The sequence below is a fragment of the Macrobrachium nipponense genome, chromosome 12, assembly GCF_015104395.2.
Source record: "Macrobrachium nipponense isolate FS-2020 chromosome 12, ASM1510439v2, whole genome shotgun sequence".
NCBI classification, from domain to species: Eukaryota; Metazoa; Arthropoda; class Malacostraca; order Decapoda; family Palaemonidae; genus Macrobrachium; species Macrobrachium nipponense.
Window position 1 is genome coordinate 51,801,746 of NC_087205.1, and position 22,500 is coordinate 51,824,245.

General features: G+C 41.0%; 1 protein-coding gene across 1 annotated transcript in view; it reads left to right on the forward strand.

Annotated features, from left to right (window-relative positions):
- Nucleotides 1-22,500, forward strand: part of LOC135224528 (propionyl-CoA carboxylase alpha chain, mitochondrial-like) — a 309,211-nt gene that overhangs the window by 89,630 nt on the left and 197,081 nt on the right. Inside the window, exon 5 of the mRNA XM_064263599.1 lies at nucleotides 14,681-14,919. Within this exon, the coding sequence (XP_064119669.1) occupies nucleotides 14,681-14,919 (239 nt within the window). The remainder of the gene's footprint in view (nucleotides 1-14,680; nucleotides 14,920-22,500) is intronic.

Below are 22,500 nucleotides of genomic sequence, written 5' to 3' on the forward strand. Positions count from 1 at the left end.
ACTTTGCCCTTTTGTATGTTGACTAAGGCTCATTTTTGTATTCCAAACTCCATCCTGATGTCCCCAGATAGAATCCTTACAGTCTGGATTAGGGTATCTATTTCCTTGGTGCTCTTACCATACAGCTTGATGTCGTCCATTAACATCAGATGGTTGATTCTGTTGCCTCTTTTCTTGAGTTGGTACCCGGCATCCATCTTCTGTAGTACTTTTGTCATGGGAATCATGGCTACTACGAAGAGTAGTGGGGACAGTGAGTCGCCCTGGAAGATCCCTCTCCTGATATTAACCTCTGCTAGTCTTATTCCAGAGCTTGTAAGTATTGTATTCCAGTTGCGCATTGTATTTTTGAGGAAGCTGATGGTGTTTTCCTCTTCCCCATATATTTTCAGGCATTCTATTAGCCATGTGTGTGGTATCATGTCGAAGGCTTTCTTATAGTCTATCCATGCCATGCTTAGGTTGGTTTTCCTTCTCCTACTGTTCTTCATTACCATTTTGTCTATCATGAGCTGGTCTTTTGTGCCGGTACACTTCCTTCTGCAGCCTTTCTGTTGGTGGGGGATGGTGTTTGTCTCCTCTAGGTAGTTGTATAGCCTTTCACTGATGATACCTGTTAGTAACTTCCACATTATTGGTAGGCAGGTGATAGGCCTGTAGTTACTGGCTATATTTCCCTTACTCTTGTCTTTTTGTACTAAGGATGTTCTTCCTGTGGTCATCCATTTTGATGCATGGTGATTTGAGATACAATGCTGGAGTTGTTCTGCTATTCGTGGGTGTAGGGCCTTGAAGTTTTTGAGCCAGTATCCATGGACTTCATCGGGACCTGGGGCTTTCCAGTTTGGCATTTTCTTTAGTTGGTGTCTGACTGTGTCTGTCGTGATCTCTGTGAATCTTTGTTTTATTCTCCCTGTTTCTTCTTCCTTGACTTCCTGGAGCCATGTTGCATGTTTGTTGTGTGATACCGGATTGCTCCATATGTTTTCCCAGAGTCTCTTACTTGGTTCGGCTTCAGGAATTTCTGGGTGGTTGTCTTCCCCTCTTAGTTGGCTGTATGGTCTTTTCTGGTTGGTTCCGAATAGTTTGTTCTGTTGGTATCCCTTATTCCTGTCCAAGTACCATTGGATCTTATGTGCTTTGGCCTTAAGCCTCTGTTTTACATCTTCTATCATGTTGTTTAGTCCCCTCTCTTGTACTTTGTATTTCTCGTTGAGTTCCTCCCTTGTTTTCTTGCTTCTTAGCCTTTTTTCTGCCATCTCTTTCTGTTTACTCAAGTCAGATCTCATCACCATGATTTGGTTTTCCAGGCGCCTTTTCCAAGGAGGTTGCTGTTTTGGTTTCTGTTGGGTTGGTTGTGCTGATGGTGTTGGTGTTCGAATCCCCATCAGTTCTGCTACTAATCTTGCTCCTGCATATGTCAAGTTATTTGTTTCTGTGATACTGGTGGTGTGTATTATGCCCATTATTTCATTGACCTCACTTGTTTTCTCCCTTAATTTCTTGGTGTTGTAGGCTTTCATGGAGGGGATCTTTGTTCTCTCTGTATCTGGCTCCATCCATTGTCTAATCTTTTCTACCCATTCCGTCCTCTCTGTTACTTCGTCTGTGTTTCTTCGTGTGTCGTTATTTGATACCTCATCCTCCCTGTCGTCTTCTGTGGCATCGTCTCTCAGTTCGTCTTCGTGTAATTTGTTGTCGTGTGACATTTCCCTTTCCAGTTCTTCTCTTTCTGTTGGGGAGAGCCAGTTCTTTTTCTTTATGTTCCTACTTGGTCTGCCAGCCTCTGCTCTGTTTGGGGGGTGTTATTCCTCTCATTCCAGATGTTGACCAATCTTCTTCTATATCCTCTCTCCGTCGGGTTGCTTCTGATGTAGCATTTTATTATTATTATTATTATTATTATTATTATTATTATTATTATTATTATCATCATTAAATTACTGAAATTATCAATAAACATTTTACATACTAGTACCATAAAAATTCTTTCATCTCGGTAAAAGAGAGAGAGAGAGAGAGAGAGAGAGAGAGAGAGAGAGAGATTGTTTATCTCTCTCTGTTCTCTCAATAAATACTTATAACGCTTTCAGCGAAAGAGAGGGAGGGAGTTACCACTATGACACATTATTATCTTGTGTGGCAAAAGAGAGAGAGAGAGAGAGAGAGAGAGAGAGAGAGAGAGAGAGAGAGAGAGAGAGAGAGAGAGAGAGACTGAGTTAACCTTAATTAAAAGTGACATGGATAGATTAGTACGTATTGTATTTCTTTAAAATACTATCACATATGAATTTTGTAATTATACAGTTATTATTATTATTATTATTATTATTATTATTATTATTATTATTATTATTTATTGAAAGTATTAAAAACAAATAGTACAAGTACATAAAAAATCTCGAGTCTCAGTAAATGAGAGAGAGAGAGAGAGAGAGAGAGAGAGAGAGAGAGAGAGAGAGAGAGAGAGAGAGAGAGAGAGAGAGAGATGGAAATCTCATGAACATGTGATTGCAACACTGCAGCTCTTCCCCCTCATGGCTGTCACAGAACTTGATATATCTGACAGTTTTAGTACCTGGATCTCGAGAAAAGGTTACTGGAAGTTACTTGAAGAAGACTGGGATTTCCTTCATTCATCCATAATTTTTTAAATATAAGCTAAAATCTTACTAATTCACTATGGTATTTTCTTTAATGAATTGATATTATTGCTGTATAAATTGATATTAATATTGACTGTTAAATTGAATTATTAAATATTGAAAAACTGTAAATCATTTATTTATCATACAAAAAAACATACATCTTTGTAGTAGAGAGAGAGAGAGAGAGAGAGAGAGAGAGAGAGAGAGAGAGAGAGAGAGAGAGAGAGAGAGAGAGAGAGAATTATTATTTTTATTATGTGATATCATTTCAACTTATTAAACTTACTAATACAGTATTAATCAAAATTAATATTTGAAAATTAGTAAATCATTTTTGTATTATAAAAATGTATTTAGTCATGAAAATAAACATCAAAATACACTAATTAGTGATTATTTTCATCGTAAAATACAAAGAGAGAGAGAGAGAGATAGCTTAGAGAGAGAGAGAGAGAGAAGAGAGAGGAGGAGGAGAGAGACGAGAGAGAGAGAGAGAGAGAGAGAGATGGAAGAGGAGAGAGAGAGAGAGAGAAACTATGGATTTTATATCCAAGTCTAAGTAGAGTATAAATGGACTCTTTAAGTGAAATAATGTTTCAATGATATTTTGCTGTTTTGTATTAAAGGATATATATACTGTTTGAGAATGCATTCCTTATCCTTGACTATGGTTACCATACAGTTTAATAGCGTAAATTAATTTATGCGCCCTCCGCTCAGAAACTAGTTCTGCATATGAGGTATCGTTAAAAGGCATAAAAAACCGTCGTAACCTTGGAATTTGCGTTGTAATCTAACCAGAACTTAGTTTTGTTAATTATGTATACTGGAAACAAGCAATTATTTTTTCATTATTTGCGCTTGTGGACTGTTATAAACTGCGCATCCTAAGCTAGTGTATTCATTCGCTGGGAAACTAGTTCCGCATATGAGGCGTCACTAAAAAAATTTAAAAAATACGACATAAAAAGTGTCGAAAATCATCATAACCTCAAAATTTTTGTTGTAATCTAACCAAAAACTTATTTTTATTAATATACTGTGCTAAACTATAAAGGATTCTTATCATAGTATGCGTTTTTTAAAAGCGTCGTTAACTCAGAGCATCGTAACCTTGGAACAAGCGTCGTAACCCAGGGCGGATTTTTCAATGAATATTTAAGAAAAAGCGTCGTAACCTCGGAACGTCGTGAGCCAGACCCGTCGTAACCCGGGGACCGCCTGTATTTAGATTTATAGTGAGCTTTTGGAAAAAACTTTTTCCTTCCCTCCGCACGCGGATTCGCCGCAAATCTCCTAAATGTGTACGTCGCATTCTCGTGATATTTGCTCCGTTTCATATTAGGTGTTTCATAGAATTTTATATATGAAAATGCGCGCAATTTCATGTAGAATACAACAAAAAATAATTGAAGGTTGTAGCTTTTCTCATTTTTGAAATAATTGCATATAAATCATGATAAATAGAAAAAAACTACGTTCGGTCAACTTTGACTCTACCGAAATGGTTGAAAAACACAATTGTAAGCTAAAACTTTTACAGTCTAGTAATATTCAGTCATTTGTCTTCATTTTGAAACAAATTAAGTGTCTAGCCTCTAGCACAGTATTTAGATTTTATGGTAAATGTTTGAAAAAACTTTTTCCTTCCCTCCGCGCACGGATTCTCCGCCGCAAATCTCCGAAATGCGTACGTCGCATTCTCGTAATATTTGCTCTGTTTCATATTAGGCGTTTCACAGAATTTTATATATGAAAATGTGTGCAATTTCATGTAGAATACAACAAAAAATAATTAAAGGTTGTAGCTTTTCTCATTTTTGAAATAATTACATATAAATCACAATAAATAGAAAAAAAAAACACATTTGGTCAATTTTGACTCTACTGAAATGGTCGAAAAACGCAATTGTAGGCTAAAACTCTTACAGTCTAGTAATATTCTGTCATTTATGTTCATTTTGAAACAAATTCGAAGTCTCTAGCACAATATTTAGATTTATGGTGAATTTAAAAAAAAAAACTTTCCTTCCCTCCGCGCGCGGCTTCTCGGCCTCAAATCTCCGAAATGCGTATGTCGCATTCTCATAATATTTGCTCCATTTCATATTAGGTGTTTCATAGAGTTTTATATTTGAAAATGTGCACAATTTTATGTAGAATATAACAAAAAATAATTGAAGGTTCTAGCTTTTCTCATTTTTGAAATATTTGCATATAAAAAAAATATAAAAAAATTCGACATTAGGTCAACTTTAACTTGTCCAAAATGGTCGAAAACTACAAATGTAAGCTAAAACTCTTACAGTATAGTAATATTCAATCATTTATCTTCGTTTTGAAACAAATTGGAAGTTTCTATAACAATATTTAGATTTATGGTGAATTTTTGAAAAAAACATTTTTTACGTCCGCCCGTTACGAATTCATGCATCATTTTGTGATAATATTTTCTCTGTGTTGCTTTGATCGTGTTACAATGTGTTACATACCAAAATGGTCACAATTTAGTGTACAATACAACGGAAAAAAACATTAACTCGTTAGCTTCAACCGTTTTGCTCACAGCGCGATTTGAATACAATTATATGTGAAATTTTGTTTTTGCACTATTATATATTGCATTATTTATATATGATAATGATATTTTTTTTCATTTCTGATGGTTGCATACTAAACTTCAGGCAATGACAAAAAAAGGAGCCAAAAATGAACTCTTAATCTTGAACACTAAGCGCGCTGTGATTCTTTGAAAAAAATATTTTTTCCGCTTCAGCGCTCACTCTGAGACTGCCTCGGCATACGCGAGACGATTTTTATTATACCCCTTCGGCGTTAAAGGGCTAATACACATTATTTACTGGTATATTAGCAGTATGTATTAAGTTGGGTATTGAATGGTCCAAAATGTTGTAGTATTTCATTGTTTATAGGTCAATTTAGCTTTTTTATGAAATTTATTGGGGTGGTTTTGGAGGGCTTGGAACGGATTAGCCATTTTACATGTAAAATGCGGTCCAAGATACGAAAAGCTCATGATACGAAGGCCGCCTCAGAACAGATTAATTTCGTATCTCGAGGTACCACTGTACTTGTCCAACCACACATCTTCTACAAATTACTCCTAAACTGATAATGTATCCATATCACCCAGTAACAAGTGATTAACAATGTAATTGTTCCTACGTGACATACAAAGCATTGGTCTTTTACATTAGAATTTTCTTTCAACTGAGCTGGAAATGGCCACTGAATTTTCAAGCAAGCTTTCTGGCCATCTCTCCTTTGGGAGAGAACTCTTCCTCATCTTCTTCGTCCAATTCGTCAAGTGAAGAAGAGAGGCAGGGGCTGGGCAATCAGTATGATCTCTCTTCGGGTGCCTCCGCTCGCTCTGAGTGAGAAATTTCTCCCTTGAATCGAGGGGGGTCTCTCCCTAGTGACCTGACTTGCTTCTGCAGGTATGGTGGACGAACATACAAGAGACCTTCAACATGCCTGGCTTGCCCTAGGTTTCTTTGGCACTGCTTCAGTGAATTCTGCAATGACGCCTATGGCCACTACCATGATGTCTGCTACTGTGACATCGCACAGGTTTGCTAGTGTGTCGACTATGATAATCGCCCACCACCCCACTAATGTGACTCCTTCAGTGGTTTTGGGCATCTCCCTGCACCTCAGCATTTTGTGATACCACCTCCAGGCTCCTCTGTGTGATCCTGCCTCCTTGGAGAGTAGTGCCTGCTGTTCCTAAGACCCCAACAGCTCCTGTCAACTGCATCGCCCCTGTTGTGCCTCCTGCCCCTGTGGTGTCGGTTGCTCCTGAGATGACTCCTGCTGTTCCTGATGCTCCTGCTGCCGGGGTTCTTTCACTGCTTTTACTGCCTAGGCTGCCCCGGCTGCTGCTGCGATGTCTGCCGTGGATGGGTGAATTGACCACCATCCTGAAGAAGCTGATGAAGTCGAAGAAGTAGTCAAAGAAGGTGCATTCGTCTTCATCTTCTCCATCCTTATCTCCTGCATCTGCTCCTCCTCCCCTTCTTCTGAGGCTCGTTGGCCAAAGAAGAAGGCTGCCTCCCCCCAAAAAAAAAAAAATCCTGCCATGGGACTTCTCATGGGCAGCTTCCTTCCACAGGAGAAGATGTGGAAGCTCATCAGCTCATTCCAACATTCGGGTTTGGGAACTGCAATGTGTTTTGGGGGCCGGGGTCGCACAGGCTTCAGTTTGTGCTCCTGTCACCAGTTCTAGGAGTTCTGCTGCTAAAATTGTTATTGTGTCAGACACTCGTTCATGAGTTGCTCAGAGTGCTCAAGATTCTAAGGAATTGCAATCATCCAGAACTGGTGCCACAGAGACCTCTCACTGTCCCAGTTTAGGCACAAGACGAGAGAAAAGAATGAATCTTGCAGGTGTCTGACCCCCTCCTGCCAACATTGCTGCTATTGTTTGCTCAGGTTCCCAGCCCAGTGTCTCGATTCCACAGAAGCAAACACCTGGAAGAGGCAGCGAGGAGGTCCCCTGTGAAGTCTTCTTCTCACGAGGTTTCAGCCTTGAAGAAGGCAGGCACATCACAAGGATGGCATATGTTTTTGCCAGCCAGCAGCTCATAAGGTGTAAGCTCTCTCCTAGACCCTCACTGCTGTCTTCACCGCAGGTTGGTGACTGTGCACGGCCTACTCCCCCTACTGGTTCTGCCAGCAGGACAGGTGGGATAGCCCGATCCTCCTCACCTGTCGCATCAACTTCCTGGGGTTTTACCAGGAAGAGTGATGGGAACAGGGGGAAGTCGGAGGAGGTATCCTCAGAGTTTGTCTATGAAGGCCACGTCCCTGGTTCAGTTTTAGGATCGACTAGGTTGTACACCCAAGTAGTTCAGGATGGATCCAAGGGTTCTGTTGGGTTTTTTCCTCCTGCCAGGAGAGTAGATTGGGAAGACTGCACCCTGGAAGAACTTGAGGGTCCTCTTCCTCAGGATGTGGACACCTCTGAAATACAGAGGACCTTTGCAGAGATCATAGTGCTGATTCATCAGCACAATGGTCTTAAGGAAGGGGCCACGGCCTCTTCTGTGGATCAATTGTGCCTCAAATCTTTTTGGGGACCTAAGAAGGAACCCAAGGTTTTGGTGGGTCTGTCGTGGTCCACACTAGCTGAGGGGATACTTGACCAAGTGGACAATCATGTTTCTGGGCAAGATAGTTCACTCCAGTGGACCCTCTCACACCATCCCCTTCCTCTGCCCCATCAGAAGCATTTACTGTTGACCAAGAAGGTTGATCCGGGCCTGGTTCATCTAGGTCTGGGTCTTCCTTTGCATCATCTTACTAAAGGAGGTCTGTCTCTCTCAGCAAGAAGCAGCAAACCTAAAAGCTACCACCATGGCACCCTTCCAGGCAGTTTCCTGGCTGGATATGTGGTCATTCACAGTATCCAAAGTTGCTGCTTCTTCAGGTGCTATCATCCCTGGGGAAGACTCACCTTCAGGAGATTGTGCCAGTCTGGAGGTAGAGCCATCTCCTACCTAGCCCAGCAGACGACAAACCTCTGGGCAAACCTGGATGCTGTTCTGAATCTGATTGCCATGCACATCAGTCCAGAGTCAGCAGTAACCCTAGGGAACAGACTGCTGCTGGGTTCCTCCTTTCTCTTCCCTAGTAGAGGAATTTGGTGGATGTTGTGGTGGACAAGTGCCGGGCTGAAGACTGCAACCGCCGTGTCCACCAGGCAGTGACCAAGACCTTTGGGTGGGTCTTCACATGCTACTGTGGCTCAGGCTTCAGGTCAGGCTAGCCCTTCCTTAGCCCCTAAGAAGTCCTAGACTTTGAAGGGTGCTTGCAGGAAGACTCAATCTTCTTCCTCTGGGAAGGTTGCACAATCGCACCTCTTTTAGCCTGCTTTCCAGTGCGGAAAAGAGCCAAAAGTGAAGAAGGGTAAATGCTAGGGATGGCAATCCCCTCCAGCTGCTTCCAAGGGGGGTTTGGGTTGCCTATCAAGCCTTTGGGCAACATGGTAGTGATACAGAGCCGAGACTTGGATAGTAGATGTTCTTCGGGAGGGATATCTACTTCCCTTTGAGTCCCAGACACTTTTCACCTACTCTCCGGTCCATCTCCTTACCTATGGTCCTGGTTTGTCAGAGGGTCTCGCACTCAGGCAAGAAGTGTAAGCCATGCTGAGCAAGGGCACTGGAAGTTGTGTCGGACCGGTTGTTGGGCTTTTACAGTCTTATCTTTCTCGTGGAGAAAGCCTCGGGGAGCTGGAGACCAATCATAGACCTATCTCCCCCTAACCGATTCGTTCTCAAGACTCAGTTCATGATGGAGATGGCATGCTCTGTGCTTGCCTTAGTCAGGGAGAATGACTTCATGCTTATGGTGGAAATGAAGGATGTGTACTATTTCAAAATACCCATCCATCTGTCCTCCCACAAGCGCCTTTGCTTTATCCTGGGGAGACTGTGTTCCAATTAAGGGCACTCTGTATCGGCCTCTCAATCGTTCCTGAAGTGTTCACGTTAGTGTCAACTTGGGTCCATTTGTATAGGATACGCCTGTTGTGGTATCTCAATGATTGGCTCGTCCTGGCAAGCTCTCGCTCACAGTTGCTTTAGGATAGGGGTCGGCTCCCTGAGTTTTGCCACATTCCAGGGATCATAGTGAATTGTGAGAAGCCAGATCTCATTCCCAAGTAGGGGATAAAGTACCTGGGCATGCTGATAGATACAGTAGTAGCAAGAGTCTTCCCCTCAGACTCGTATCAGGAGGTTCAGGAAGGCAGTACAGCTGTTCCTGTCTCGATAGGAGCAGCCAGCTCAGCAATGACTAGTCATCATCGTTCACCTGTCTTCATTGGAGAAACTGGTTCTTCATGGGCAGCTTCTTCTGAGGTCTCTCCAGTGGAGGCTGAAGGAGTACTGGTCCCAGTCTCGAGACCCTCAATCCTTTCTCATTCCTCTCTCAGAGGAGATGAGAGAGGACTTAGACTGGTGGCTAGACAGCAGGAGCCTCTTGATAGGAGTATACCTACACTCTCTCCCTATGGACATTCTTCTGTTCACAGATTCATTAACCGAGGGATGGGGTGCACACCTGGAGGAGTTGCTGGTTCAGGTGTGTGGAATCGAGACGACAGGCACTTCACATCAATATCCTGGAACTCAAGGTGGCTTTTCTAGCCCTTCAAGAGTTTTAGGATCAAGTGATGGGACACACTGTGGTGTTGATGAGCGACAACATCACAGTAGCGGCATATGTCAACAAGCAGAGGAGTCTTGTGTCCCTCGTGCTCCACCAGTTGAAAGTGCAGGTGCACTAGAGGTGGATGGCTCACTCGGTAAAGCTGTCGGCTGGGTACATTCTGGGCAAAAGGAATCAAGTGGCAGACAAGTTCAGTTGCCAGAATCAAGTGATAGGAACGGAACGGTCCCTCCACTTCGACATCACGGAGAGGTTTTTTGAGCTGTGAGGGCGTCCAGTCATAGATCTTTTCTGTTATGCTGGACCCATGGGTGGCTGCAGAGGATGCATCTTAGGATGATTCTGGTGGGTACCCCAACCTACTAGCTCTGCTTTCTGAGGCACAGAGAGAAATTCCTCCTTGGTCCAATCTTCTGTGTCAGCCTCATTTAGAACAGTACCATCATGCAGTGCAGTCTGTGTCTTCACGGCTGGAGGTTATCTACCATCTTGTGCAAGCGAGAGGCTTTTCACGATGCGCAGCAATGGATATGGCTAGGTACCTCAGACAGTCCTCTGTAGCAGTAGGGTAGAACACCACGGCAGGCCAACCCTCATCACGGTGGACGGGTCTTATTCACTCGATATTTAATTGGTGAAACAAGAATACAATTGCAACTCTAAGCATACCATTTAAAAGACTGAAGTTTCGTCAACATAATGTGATATATGAAAGCCCCATACGAACTAAAATAAGCATGTGAGCTCTTCGTAAAATATGTTTTCAAGGCAGTTTTGAAATCCAAAATGGCGGCTACGTTTTGGATGGAAGGTTCTCATCAGTGACGGCCACCATCTTTCCCCAGCCTTCCCAGCACTCATTTGAACAATGTTAGCGTATATATGTAACGTTTATTGATCTTACTCAAGATTGCAGTTGTAATCAGCACAACAAAACAACATTTTGCTGCCTATATTAGTGAAAGTATGAAACTTGTTATTCCCGGGGTTATGGTTGGAACTGAATTCATTCTTACCTTGTAATCGGTGGTTTTTATCCTTACTGCCATCACAACTGAAACTCCACAGTGCTTATTTGATTGTAATTATACACATTTTGGTCTTAATTCACTCTACAGTGCACTTGAACCACGCTGTGGTTCCTGGTTCCTAAGCACTCACTCCACAAACACAGTTACGAGCAGCAGACGACAACACTGATTATGAGATGCAAAGTTTTATTCCCTTAATTGTTTACTTTACTCAATATTTAGTTTAACTTTACTTCAAAATGTTTATTTAATTCATGTCTATTATCCCTTTTTTGCAACCAAATTAACCCCCAAAAATTACAAATGTTTTGGATGTATACTTACGAGCAGACGACGTGAGGAAAAATGACTCATCGTTGCCAATCTAGTGGAGCGTCACACATACGCCGATGCATTTACAAACTGTTTCGATGAATTCTAGTTGTCATAGTAATGCAGTAATGATAAAATTGCTGTAGCTAATATGTACGTATATATAATACAAATAGATACGCTAATTTCACTTATTTCCCCGGTTTTGTGTAAGTCTTATACCTAGTTTGGAGGGTAAACACACACCAATTGACAACACTGATAAACAATTGAAGAGCGCAAAATGCCGCAAAGAATGCCGTAGTCCCCTTGAATAAGTGCTGGTAAGAGGTTGGGTTTACAATTGTTGTGATGAAAGTGCCCCAGCGTCTATGGGTACAAGTGGTGTGCAGATTTAGCACAGGAAATGGGAAGTTTGTTGACACAAGCGACTCCGTAAACATCAAGATGGCGTCAATCTTCTAAACATTTTTAGTTGTAAGTAAAAATTTCTAAAGCGTTTTGGTGAGATTTCCACTGCCGTAGCCACCCTTTTCACTACCCTCTGTTTAAATCTTAAAATTTGGCCTTAATTTCTAACTTTGGAGAAAATACTTACTTCGAAAGGAGAGTAGAGGTCTTTAGCTCCGTTTCTCACCAACAAGAAGTCGCGACTGATGCCCATCTCCGGTGTCAGGACGCGTTATAATGTACTTTTTCGGAGGGTGGCAAGCGTTGATTGTAGGTGGCCTGTTTGGCCTGCTGTGATGTTTTACCCTATACCTGTAAAAGTGGGCAGGCATCTGTGGTTGGTGTTGATACGGTCTCTCCGTTCAGAGCTAATCTTCAGGAAGTCACGGACTTCCTTGTCTTCTTGTGCTGAGAGGAGTTTCTCTCCATTTCAGCTGTGAAAAGCTATAGACCTGCTCTTGGTCTAGTCTTACGGCTTAAAGGAGCAGACATTTCTTTCTCCTTTGAGGTTTTGCTACTGTTGAGAAGCTTTGAAAGGTTTTGCCCTCCCAGGGAGCTCAGGCTCCCAGCAAGGGATGTGACTCTTGTCCTGAGGAGCCTGAATCGTGCACCGTATGAGCCTTTATGAGAGTTATCAGACAGGGATCAGACCCTCAAGACTGTCTTCCTGCTGGCCCTGGCATCAGCAAAGAGAGTAGTAGAACTCCATGGACTTTACTTCAAGGTTAAATACTCGAGGGGATGGGGATCCTCTAGAGGACTTTGTAGGTAATGACCCAAACAAAATGCTACTTTGGCCCATTAGAGTGTTGCGATGCTATCTGAAGAGGACTTGACAACTCTAGTGGCTGTTCATCAAGTTGTATAGCTTACCCGGCTCCTTTAATGGGACAGACTGGGTTGTATCTCACCTAAATTGTTTGATTGCGGATGTGAGAATGACTGGCCTCTCTTTCTCCTTCCCTCTCATCCTCCTTCTCGAGCCATTACATACTGGATCTGGTGGTTGATGTAAGTAAGTTACTAATTGAGCCCCCATTCTATCCCGCTCCTTTCTCTAGCAAGGGGAGGAAGGAGACCTGGACATTAGTCAAACCCTATTCTTGTACGTACTTGCCGTATTGTCTCTTACACTCAAGGTTCACCGTAGCCTACTTTCTACACTCAGGGTTCACCCTAGCCTATTTTTATAAAGGTTACATGTATCTCCTTCATTCAAAAGTGGCTCAGAAGTCTGACATCTGATCTCGCAGTTCCTATAGTACACTCTTAATTCATGAGAGGCAAGGTTCTCTTTCTCACTTTTCATCCAGGAAGAAATCGCAGCTGTAGTGAACTCAAGTCTGATTGTAGAGACACACAGATTCCTCCCTCCTCTCAGTGAGTCTTCCTAATGTAAAGGACCGGTGGTTTGTATATTGTATAGGAACAAATCACAATTTTTTAAAGTAGTAAATTGTATTTTTCCTAACTATACAAACCTGGTATCCTTTACATTGCATTTCATGCCCACCTCATGCTATCTCTTAACCTGTCACCTGGGCCAAAAGGCAAATTGGAATGTTTACATCTGGGTAGGTGGGACTTCTGCCTACCGACCAGTAGTTAACTGCCTAACCACCTTGTTTCAAAGTTCAACAACCGTTTCCAGCTCCGCTGAAAGTAATTCTTAATTTACAGGACCTCAGGTTTATATAGTTAGGAAAAATACAATTTACTTTGAAAAATTGTGATTTTAATGACATGTTGAGTGTTGTCTTGCTTTTTTGCCAGTAGTAAGTGCAGAAGCTAACACTTTCTTTCTACCTCTTTTGTCCTGTATATTTGTGAGTTAATTTTTTAGCACATTACTGTATCACATGTTGCCATTTTTTTCCCATTGCTTTATTTACTGTGCTGTATTTTATTACAAGTTAAGTTGACTCTTAAACATGATTATCATATGTATCATAATAGTACGAGAGAAAATATTTTATACTGTTGGTATTTCATCTCTAATAATCATAAAGATATTTAAAATGAAAATTTCATAAGTAAACAAGACAAAACAAACGGACCTAGCAAGTTCACCAACATCATGGGAAGAGTGCATGCTTATGTATGTATGTATGTATGTATGTTTCATTTTTTTTTTTTTTTTTTTTTTTTTCTTTACTTACTGTACCATATTTAATGACAAGCTTAGTTGACTCTTAAGTATGATTGTCACACATATCATAACAGTAAACAAGAGAATATTTTATCACTGTTGATATTTCATCTCAAATCACCATAATATTTAAAATAATGTAGGCAAGACAAAACCACACTGGCTATACCAAGTTCACCAACATCGTCGAATGAGTGTAAGAACACATATCAACTTATTCTACACAAAATTGCATTTATCTTTTGGTAAAAAATTAAAAAATGAGAAAATAGAGTAAAAATATAAGTGAGAATACTGTATTATAAAATATAAATAAGAAAGTAAAGGACTGTTTGTTACTGTACTTAAGCTTTGTTGTAAACATACCGCAGTTATTTTTCTCTCTCCTCTTCACACTGTCCCTCCTTTCCCATGGTGCCCAGTCAACTGACTCTCCCTCCCCTACCTTGGAAACTTTTTGAGGCTTCCCCCAACCCTAAAACCCTTTATCAGTCTGTCTGAGTGTAAGCAATATTTTCTTGAGGCCATGCAGCATTGCCAGCCATCAGATGGCAGTTTTTTCAAATTTGTTAAAATTTATATATATGTACATATCTATTTATGGGGCCTACATCCTGATATGTCAGATAATGTAGAGAGTTAAATAACATTGATCCAGGTATTTGAGGTGTTACTGGATCAGGCATTCAAGGACTGCCACCAGGAGCATTACACCTATCACTTAAGAGCAAAATCTTCAGTTGAGTTCTGTGAGTGTAGAGGTGACTTTGATCATACAAAACCACTGTATAAAAGTAATAATAATAATAACTGTGTAAGTTTTATTGAGTTCCATGGAAGTTGTGAATAGTTGGGATTAATTTGTGAGTATTAATTAGTATATAAATTATTTTCAGGCTTTGATGGTATTGTCAAAGATAGTGAAGACTGTGTGCGTATTAGTAATGAGATAGGATATCCTGTAATGATAAAAGCATCGGCTGGGGGTGGCGGCAAAGGAATGAGAATTGCCTGGAATGATGATGAAGCACGAGAAGGATTCAAACTTTCCACCCAAGAGGCAGCATCTAGTTTTGGTGACGACAGAATTCTTGTTGAAAAATATGTTGATAAGCCAAGACATATAGAAATACAGGTAAGATTAAACTTCATACATCAGGCAAAACACTCATGGACTACATGAGGTTTAGAATGTTAAGAAGTGTTTGTATTATGGCATTGTAGCATTGTCATTTTGAATTAAACATTATCATTGTCATTAATTTTACACCAGCTTTTTCCTCTTATGTTGATAGATGTTAAATGAGTCTTTTCCACTTCTCTCTTGTTGTTTTTCTGCCTGAATTCCCATTTGGTCCAGGTCTTCATCTGTTCCCTTTTTCCAAGATTACTTGTCACACCCTAAAGGCTCCTGCTACATCTGTAGCTACTACTTTTGTAAGTAAATGGACTATATCCCTTCTGAATCACATGTTCAAAGTCTGATCTTTGATATCTTAGTTACTTTCCCAGCTGATGAACATTGCATATTTCCGCTACCTCCTCATTTATAATAGTATAATCTTTCCACCACACTCTAGCTATGAATCTTAGAAGCCGTAGTCACTCTTTTTCAAAATATCTTTTTGTTTGTTGGTGCCCAAGTCTCTTCTTCTTCTCTCCCCTGTTATCCCTACATTAAGGGATCGATTGCCTGATGCGCCTTTCCATACAACATCAGGCATGGTTTATTATTTGGCAAAAAGGTTTTACGACTGCAAGGCAGCAGTTTCCACAGTTATTGGCGGTGGGGCTAGCCTTTTACTAAGACGTAAGACTGCAAGGCAGCAGTTTCCACAGTTATTGGCAGTGGGGCCAGTCTCATCCATATTGAACACTTGTTCTGGACAGTATCCTTTCTTCTGCAGAATCTTCTTAAAGGTCTCGAGATATTTTGCAGTACCGATGTAGCTAATGCCTACATTTTCTTCTTAATGTACATATCTTACCGTGCTTTCATTCACATTAAAATGGCGTCCAACCGCAGCAAAGCTTTTGCCCTCCTTTAACATATCGAGAGCTTTCGCATTCTCATCAAGTTTCATGACCACCCTCTTTCTTTTAAGCTCTTTGCCAAAAGCCTTAGAAGGAGTAGGGCCCTATTTAGGAGTTGTTTTTGTCACGATTCACACAGATATTTGATGATACGTAAAACACAGATTCGTGATTAAGTCCATGTATATCAACAACTCACTACATAATGAGTCTGATCAAGGAGGGATATGTAATTACCCTCAATTCCATCTCTGCGAGATCTGATTCAGGTTTCAACCAATCAACACTTAAAGTGTACAGTGGACCCCCCGTATTCGCGTTCTCCAGATTCGCGGACTCACACATTCGCGGATTTCTCTGGGGAACGTTTCCCTGCATTATTCGCGGAAAATTCGCGCATTCGCGGTATTTTTCTATGATAAATATCCACAAATTCCTGGTTTTTTTGATGAATTTCATCATTAAATGCACTTTTTGTGATAAAACTATTAAAAAACCAAGTATGAAAATTTTTAGTGGGTTTTTCTTGAGTTTTAACTAACAAAATAGGCTGTTTTTAGCATTTTCATAGGGGTTCCAAACATTCGCGGATTCTAACTATTCACGGGGGGGTCTGGTACGCATCCCCCGCGAATACGGGGGGACCACTGTACAGCCAATGAATGCCAAGGAAAATTAATACTGCTCTTGGATTGGCAGCTTTGCAGACGACAGCCAATAGTGTGTCAAGTATTTCGTTTAGTTATTGCTCTAAGAGGGCATCACAGCGTCATCATAAGAATTGTTTATCTGCAGAAAGTTAGCTTGGGTGAAGCACGTTTTAAGAAAAGCAAATATATGATATTGAAATTTTGCTGTGTTTCGATTAACATACAGTAATACCCCGAACTTATGCAAGGTTAGGTTCCAGACCCCCTCGCGCAAGGTGAAGCTTCGTGTAAGTTTGGCACGGTCTGAAATTGCTAATAAATGCTTACTTCTAGAGTTTTAACACTAAAAATGACCCTAATCATGCTCCTTAAGTACTTATAATGTGAATTAAAGTTACTGTAATTTGATTTAAAAGTTAGTTTAATACATTACACTTAAAAAATGAATAACTGGTTGGCATAAAAATAGTTACAGTAACTACTGTGTACATACTACGTATCCACTTTCGTACGTATACTAAAGTTACCTCTAATTCATGGGATGCCATTTTCTTTTTCTGTCAGAGTAAGTTTTCTTTGCATTACTAGGTAAACTTCATAAGGCAGTCATAATGAGTCCCACAAGTAAATGAAATAAAGAAGACGTGTATGTACATAAGTATTGTTTGCAGAGGGTGAAGGTAAAATTAAATCAATTTAAAATCATGAACTAGTGTGAGAGCTAAGTATGAACGAATGCATATTTTAGATATACTACAGTGCTTATTTCCTCCTGAAACACTTTATGACTGTAAGTATAATATTTGCAAATCATCTTCAACAAAACATTTAATAAAATGTACAGTATGTGGTCATTGGTACTCCCTCCAACTGGACGTAAACTTTCCAATGTGCTTCCGGCCATTGTTGCTGACAGACGTGTTTTTGACAGACATGTTTTTCACCGCGCTACCCAATTGTTGTTTGCTGTTTTCTTCAATTCTTCAATCCTGGTGGGATTTTTACTTTTACTGTTTTGTGAATAATTGGTTATAGTATAAGTATTTGTAATGAATCCCTAGCAAACCCTTGGGCAAGAAATGCACCTCTGTAGATGTTGATCCTCACTCCCTCTGTGCTTCTTGCCAAGGGTGTGAGTGTGGTGGTGAAGTGATGTGTGCGGAGTGTCCCCTTTGGTCACCATCTCAGTGGGGTAAGTTTGCCGGGAGGAGGAGATATGTTAGGAAGCCCAAACCCATGGTGGGGGTGACCACACCTATGATAGCTAATTCTCCGTCTTCCTACTTCTCTCCCGGCAACTGTTCTGTGCTCTCTGCCACCCCTTTGAGGGATGCCACTCTCTCCTCTTCCTCCTCCGACAAGTCGAAGGGGGAAGAGCAGAGGGGGGCAGGTGGCTGTGGACCTAGGTAATGCTCCTCTTAGGGCCTCTTCTCGCTTTGAAGATCCTCCTTCGAATTGATGAATGACCCCCCCCCCTTTATACCCGACTTTTTCTTCTGCAGGTAGAGTGTCTAGGCTAGGCCAACCACAGTCTTCCCTCTGGCTCGTAGGACCGCCCTCAGTTGAAGCGCTGCTGGCTCATCTGAACAGAGCATCCACCAGTACTGTTACCCACGCTGTTGTCTCTACTACCACGGCAACCATGGCCCAGCCCAGCTACTATGCTCCCCCACACCTGGTGTGGACTTACAATCCCAATGACATCACCTCCTCAGTATCGGTGGGTGCTCAACAGCATATGCAATTGCTCCACCTCCCTATGCCCCAAGTGCCTCCCCCTCCTGGTTTCGGGGTGTCACTGTAGGCGGTATCCAGGTTTTCTGCACCACCCCTGTCTCCCCTGGTAATGACAGGGATGCCAGCTCCAGCCATACCTGCCAGCATGCCTGCCGCTGCTCTTGTCCCTGGACCTGTCCCTGTTCCTGTGACAGAACCTGTCTCTGTTGTCGACCCTGCTCCTGCCCCCAGACCTGCTCTGGCCCCTGCTTCTGGTTAGATGTTCCATAGGCAGGCCATTCACAGTCGATCTGGTCTCACGATGAGAACTAGGTGGGAGGAGACTGCAAAAAAAATGACTGCTAACTCACGTAACTGCCCGGTTTGAACAGAGTAGTCAGTCTTAAGTTGGCAGCTGCACTGTTCGGATGTGGCGGAGGGAATATCTGATAATGAACCATAAATGCTCAGACTGTGCCATTGCGCCCATATAACAATGAAAAAAAAAAAGCCACGAAAAATAATATTGGGTCAATGGTTGGTTGTTGAAGAGAGAAAAACTCAAATTTTTTTTTGCTTTTAAAGGGAGAGAGAAAAACTCACATTTTTTTTGCTTTTAAAGGCAATACAGGTAGCTCCCAAGGATTGCTATAGTAAACGTAAGGGTGGACGAGGCAACATTCAATTTTGTAGAAAGATTATAACGGTTGTGCAACAGGACACATGCATGACGAAATCCACAATTCCCTATGAAAGGCCAAGTGCCACATTACACTACTTAGCGACTGACAGTTCATATCAAATATAAAATTGAGTGTGGCCATATCGCCCAAAGCTCTTGGAAGAGTCATGCTGGAGACATGTAAAGCTATTTGGACAACACTCTGTAAAGACTACAAAAATAAAACTCATGTATATGTACATATTTTTATCTTTGATAAAAAATAAACTAGCTTTTAGAAGCTCAAAATATTTGACTCTTCTACAACTATACCAACCAGTTTGTTGTTTATAAAATTAGTGTAGGAAATTTTAAAAGTGAAAAGGTAATAAATCTTTGTGTAACCAGTAATTGCGCTACACTATTTCACAATCAGCACCAAGTATCTACAGGAAAATTATAATGGTGTGAGGGAGGTTTCATTACCTCCCATTATGATTTTACTGTTGCTTTGTCTCCAGTTCTCCTTTAAATCATATATCATTTATGAGCTCTTTAGCATAATTCTTATTTCATTAAAAAATATTCCCAGTTTATTTTCTTATTTTTCTTCTATTTTGGAATATAACTGATTAAACGTCCTGAGCAAGGCACCAATTTTTTGTTTTGTTTTGAGAGATTACTTGAGGTATTGTGTAATATACTTACTATTAAATATATATATATATATATATTATATATATATATATATATATATATATATATATATATATATATATATAATATATATAATATATATATATACATACATACATACACACACACACACATATATATATACGTGTGTGTGTGTAATATATATATATATATATATATATATATATATATAATATATATATATATATATAATATGATATACTATAGTATATGAATAGGTATATAGATATATATAGATATGTACATATATATATTATATATATATATATATATATATATATATATATATATATATTATATATATATATATATATATATATATATATACATGTATATACAGTAGCAGTCATAATACTTTGCGTGGTAGGGAAGATGGAAGAAGAAAAAGAGTACAACAAACTAAAAATATTCAGGAAAAATCAATTATTAAAGCAACCATCATAAAATTTGGAATGAATAATCACCAACTCCTGGCCTAGTACTTGATAGGCATGCCACAACGTTTATGGACTTTCTGGAGTGTCCTGGGCATTGAATCTGAAAACCGCTGCAGGAGGGACTCGTCCAGATCGTCCCAAGCGCGTTTCAAACTTTGCGCTGCAAGAAGTGTCCAAATTCAGTAACTTTCTTTTTATGATTGCTTAATGATTGAAATGGCTGGGGAATTCCCTGGCTAGTCGTGGATATATGCAATTCCACAATATCTAAGCCACAAAGTATTCTGTTTGGCGGTATGATCCCCAGTGCTCGAATCTTAATCCAATGCCATTGAAAATCAGCCATTGAAACGAAAAAAAATTAGGCTGAGTGAAATTTTTAAACTCGCATGCTGCCAACTCAGTAGACTCGCCACCATCTTCGCGCTCTCCCATTGGCTCCTGATGCTAGTCACCGCCATAAAATCCTGCTCTCCTATTGCTCAGCATCTGTCCCATCATGCACCTACGTAAAGATGTTCCTTGACCATTTCGTTTCGGCAGCATTATCATACACACCTGGAATTCGTTCGTTCACATAGATTTCGTTTGTTAACATAGTTTCGTGTTCGTGATTTCACTTTCTTTGTACTGTAAGTTACCTTATCATGTTGTGTGTGAACTTAATTACTTACGTTATTAGCCATTGGTCCCAAGAATGTTGCTTAAGTTCACGGAAAGAAGAGGATAGTTTCTAAGGAGATGAAAATGGAGATAATTAAGAAGTATGAAGCTGACATGTGGTTGAGTGTGATCGCTAAGGAATACGTCCGAAATCCGTCGATGATAGGCACCATCCTTAAGCAGAAGGAAGCCATCAAAGCAGCTACACCTTCCAAGGGTGTGACTATTTTTTCCAACAAGAGGATCCACGTGCATGATGAGATGGAGAGGCTGCTTCTCATATGGATTAAGGACAAAGAAATCGCTGGCGATACGATGACCAAGACGGCAATCTCCCACAAGGCCAGTGCCATTTACGGTGATCTGAGTGCTCAGCCCGAAGACGACGCAGGAGAAGGGACATTGAAGTCAACCCCAGATTTCAAGGCTTCTCAGGGTTGGTTTGATAAATTTCGTGAACGGACTGGCATCCATTCGGTGGTGCGGCATGGGGAGGCTGCCAGCTCGGACACGAAAGCGGCCCAAGCCTTTGTTAAGATGTTCAACGAGATGACAATCAAGGAAGGCTACAGTTCTCAGTAAGTCTTCAACTGTGACAAGACTGGCCTTTTTTGGAAAAAAATGCCTTGTTGGACGTACATCATGGAGGAAGAGAAGCTACACGGGCATAAGCCTATGAAAGACAGGCTTACGCTTGCACTTTGTTCTAACGCCAGTGGGGATTGTAAGGTGAAGCCCCTACTTGTGTATCATTCGGAGACTCCTCGAGCCTTCAAGGCCCACAAAGTGCTAAAGAAGAAGCTTCTGGTGATGTGGAGGGCTAATGCGAAAGCCTGGATAACGAGACTTTTGTTCACCGAGCGGTAAATCTGTTTCGGCTCGACAGTGAAGAAATTCTTGGAAGAGAAGCGCCTCCCTCTGAAATGTCTGCTGTTGTTGAACAATGCCCCTGCTCACCCTCCTGGCCTCGAGAAAGATATTCTAGCGGAGTATTCTTTCATCAAGGTTCTTTATCTTCTGCCTAACACCACCCATGGACCACCAAGTGATATCGAACTTCAAGAAGCTGTATACAAAACATCTTTTCAAGAGATATTTGGACATCACCGATACCACAAACCTCACCCTCAGGGAATTTTGGAAGGAGCATTTCGATATCATGATATGCATCCGACTCATCGACCAAGCTTGGCAGGAGGTTTTGAGGCGAACCTTGAATTCTTCGTGGAGGAAACTCTGGCCTGATGCTGTATCCGCCCGAGACTTCAAGGGATTCAACGTGGGAGAAGCTGATGCTGATTCAGAAACAGTTGACGATCCTGAAACTATTTCGCAACCAGATCTTGACGAGATCGTTGCACTCGGCAAGTCCATGGGCCTGTTCGTCGACGAGGACGACATCAATGACCTCCTCGAGGAGCACCAAGAGTAGCTTACGACGGATGACCTGAAGGATTTGGAGGCCATGCAACATAACATCATTCAAGAAGAGTTCTCTAGCAGCGGCGAGGAGGAGGAGGAGGACCCTATGACAATGGCAGAAATTAAGGATGTTCTAGCTGCTTTTCATAAAGTGCAAACATTTGTAGAAAAGAGACACCCTGAAAAGGCTTACACAGGTCGTATGCATGCGCAGTTCGATGACGTTTGCCTGAGTTGTTTCAGGAACATTGTGAAAAGCAGGCAGAAGCAATCTTCCTTGGATAGTTATTTTTTAAAGAGGCTTTTAGTAGTAAGCAAACAGGAAGGTCCAAGTGATACGTAAAAACAGAAAATTGGAAATGGTGAAGAAATTGAAATTTGTTCAAAAGCATATAGTAAAAAAGGAAAAAAGAGAA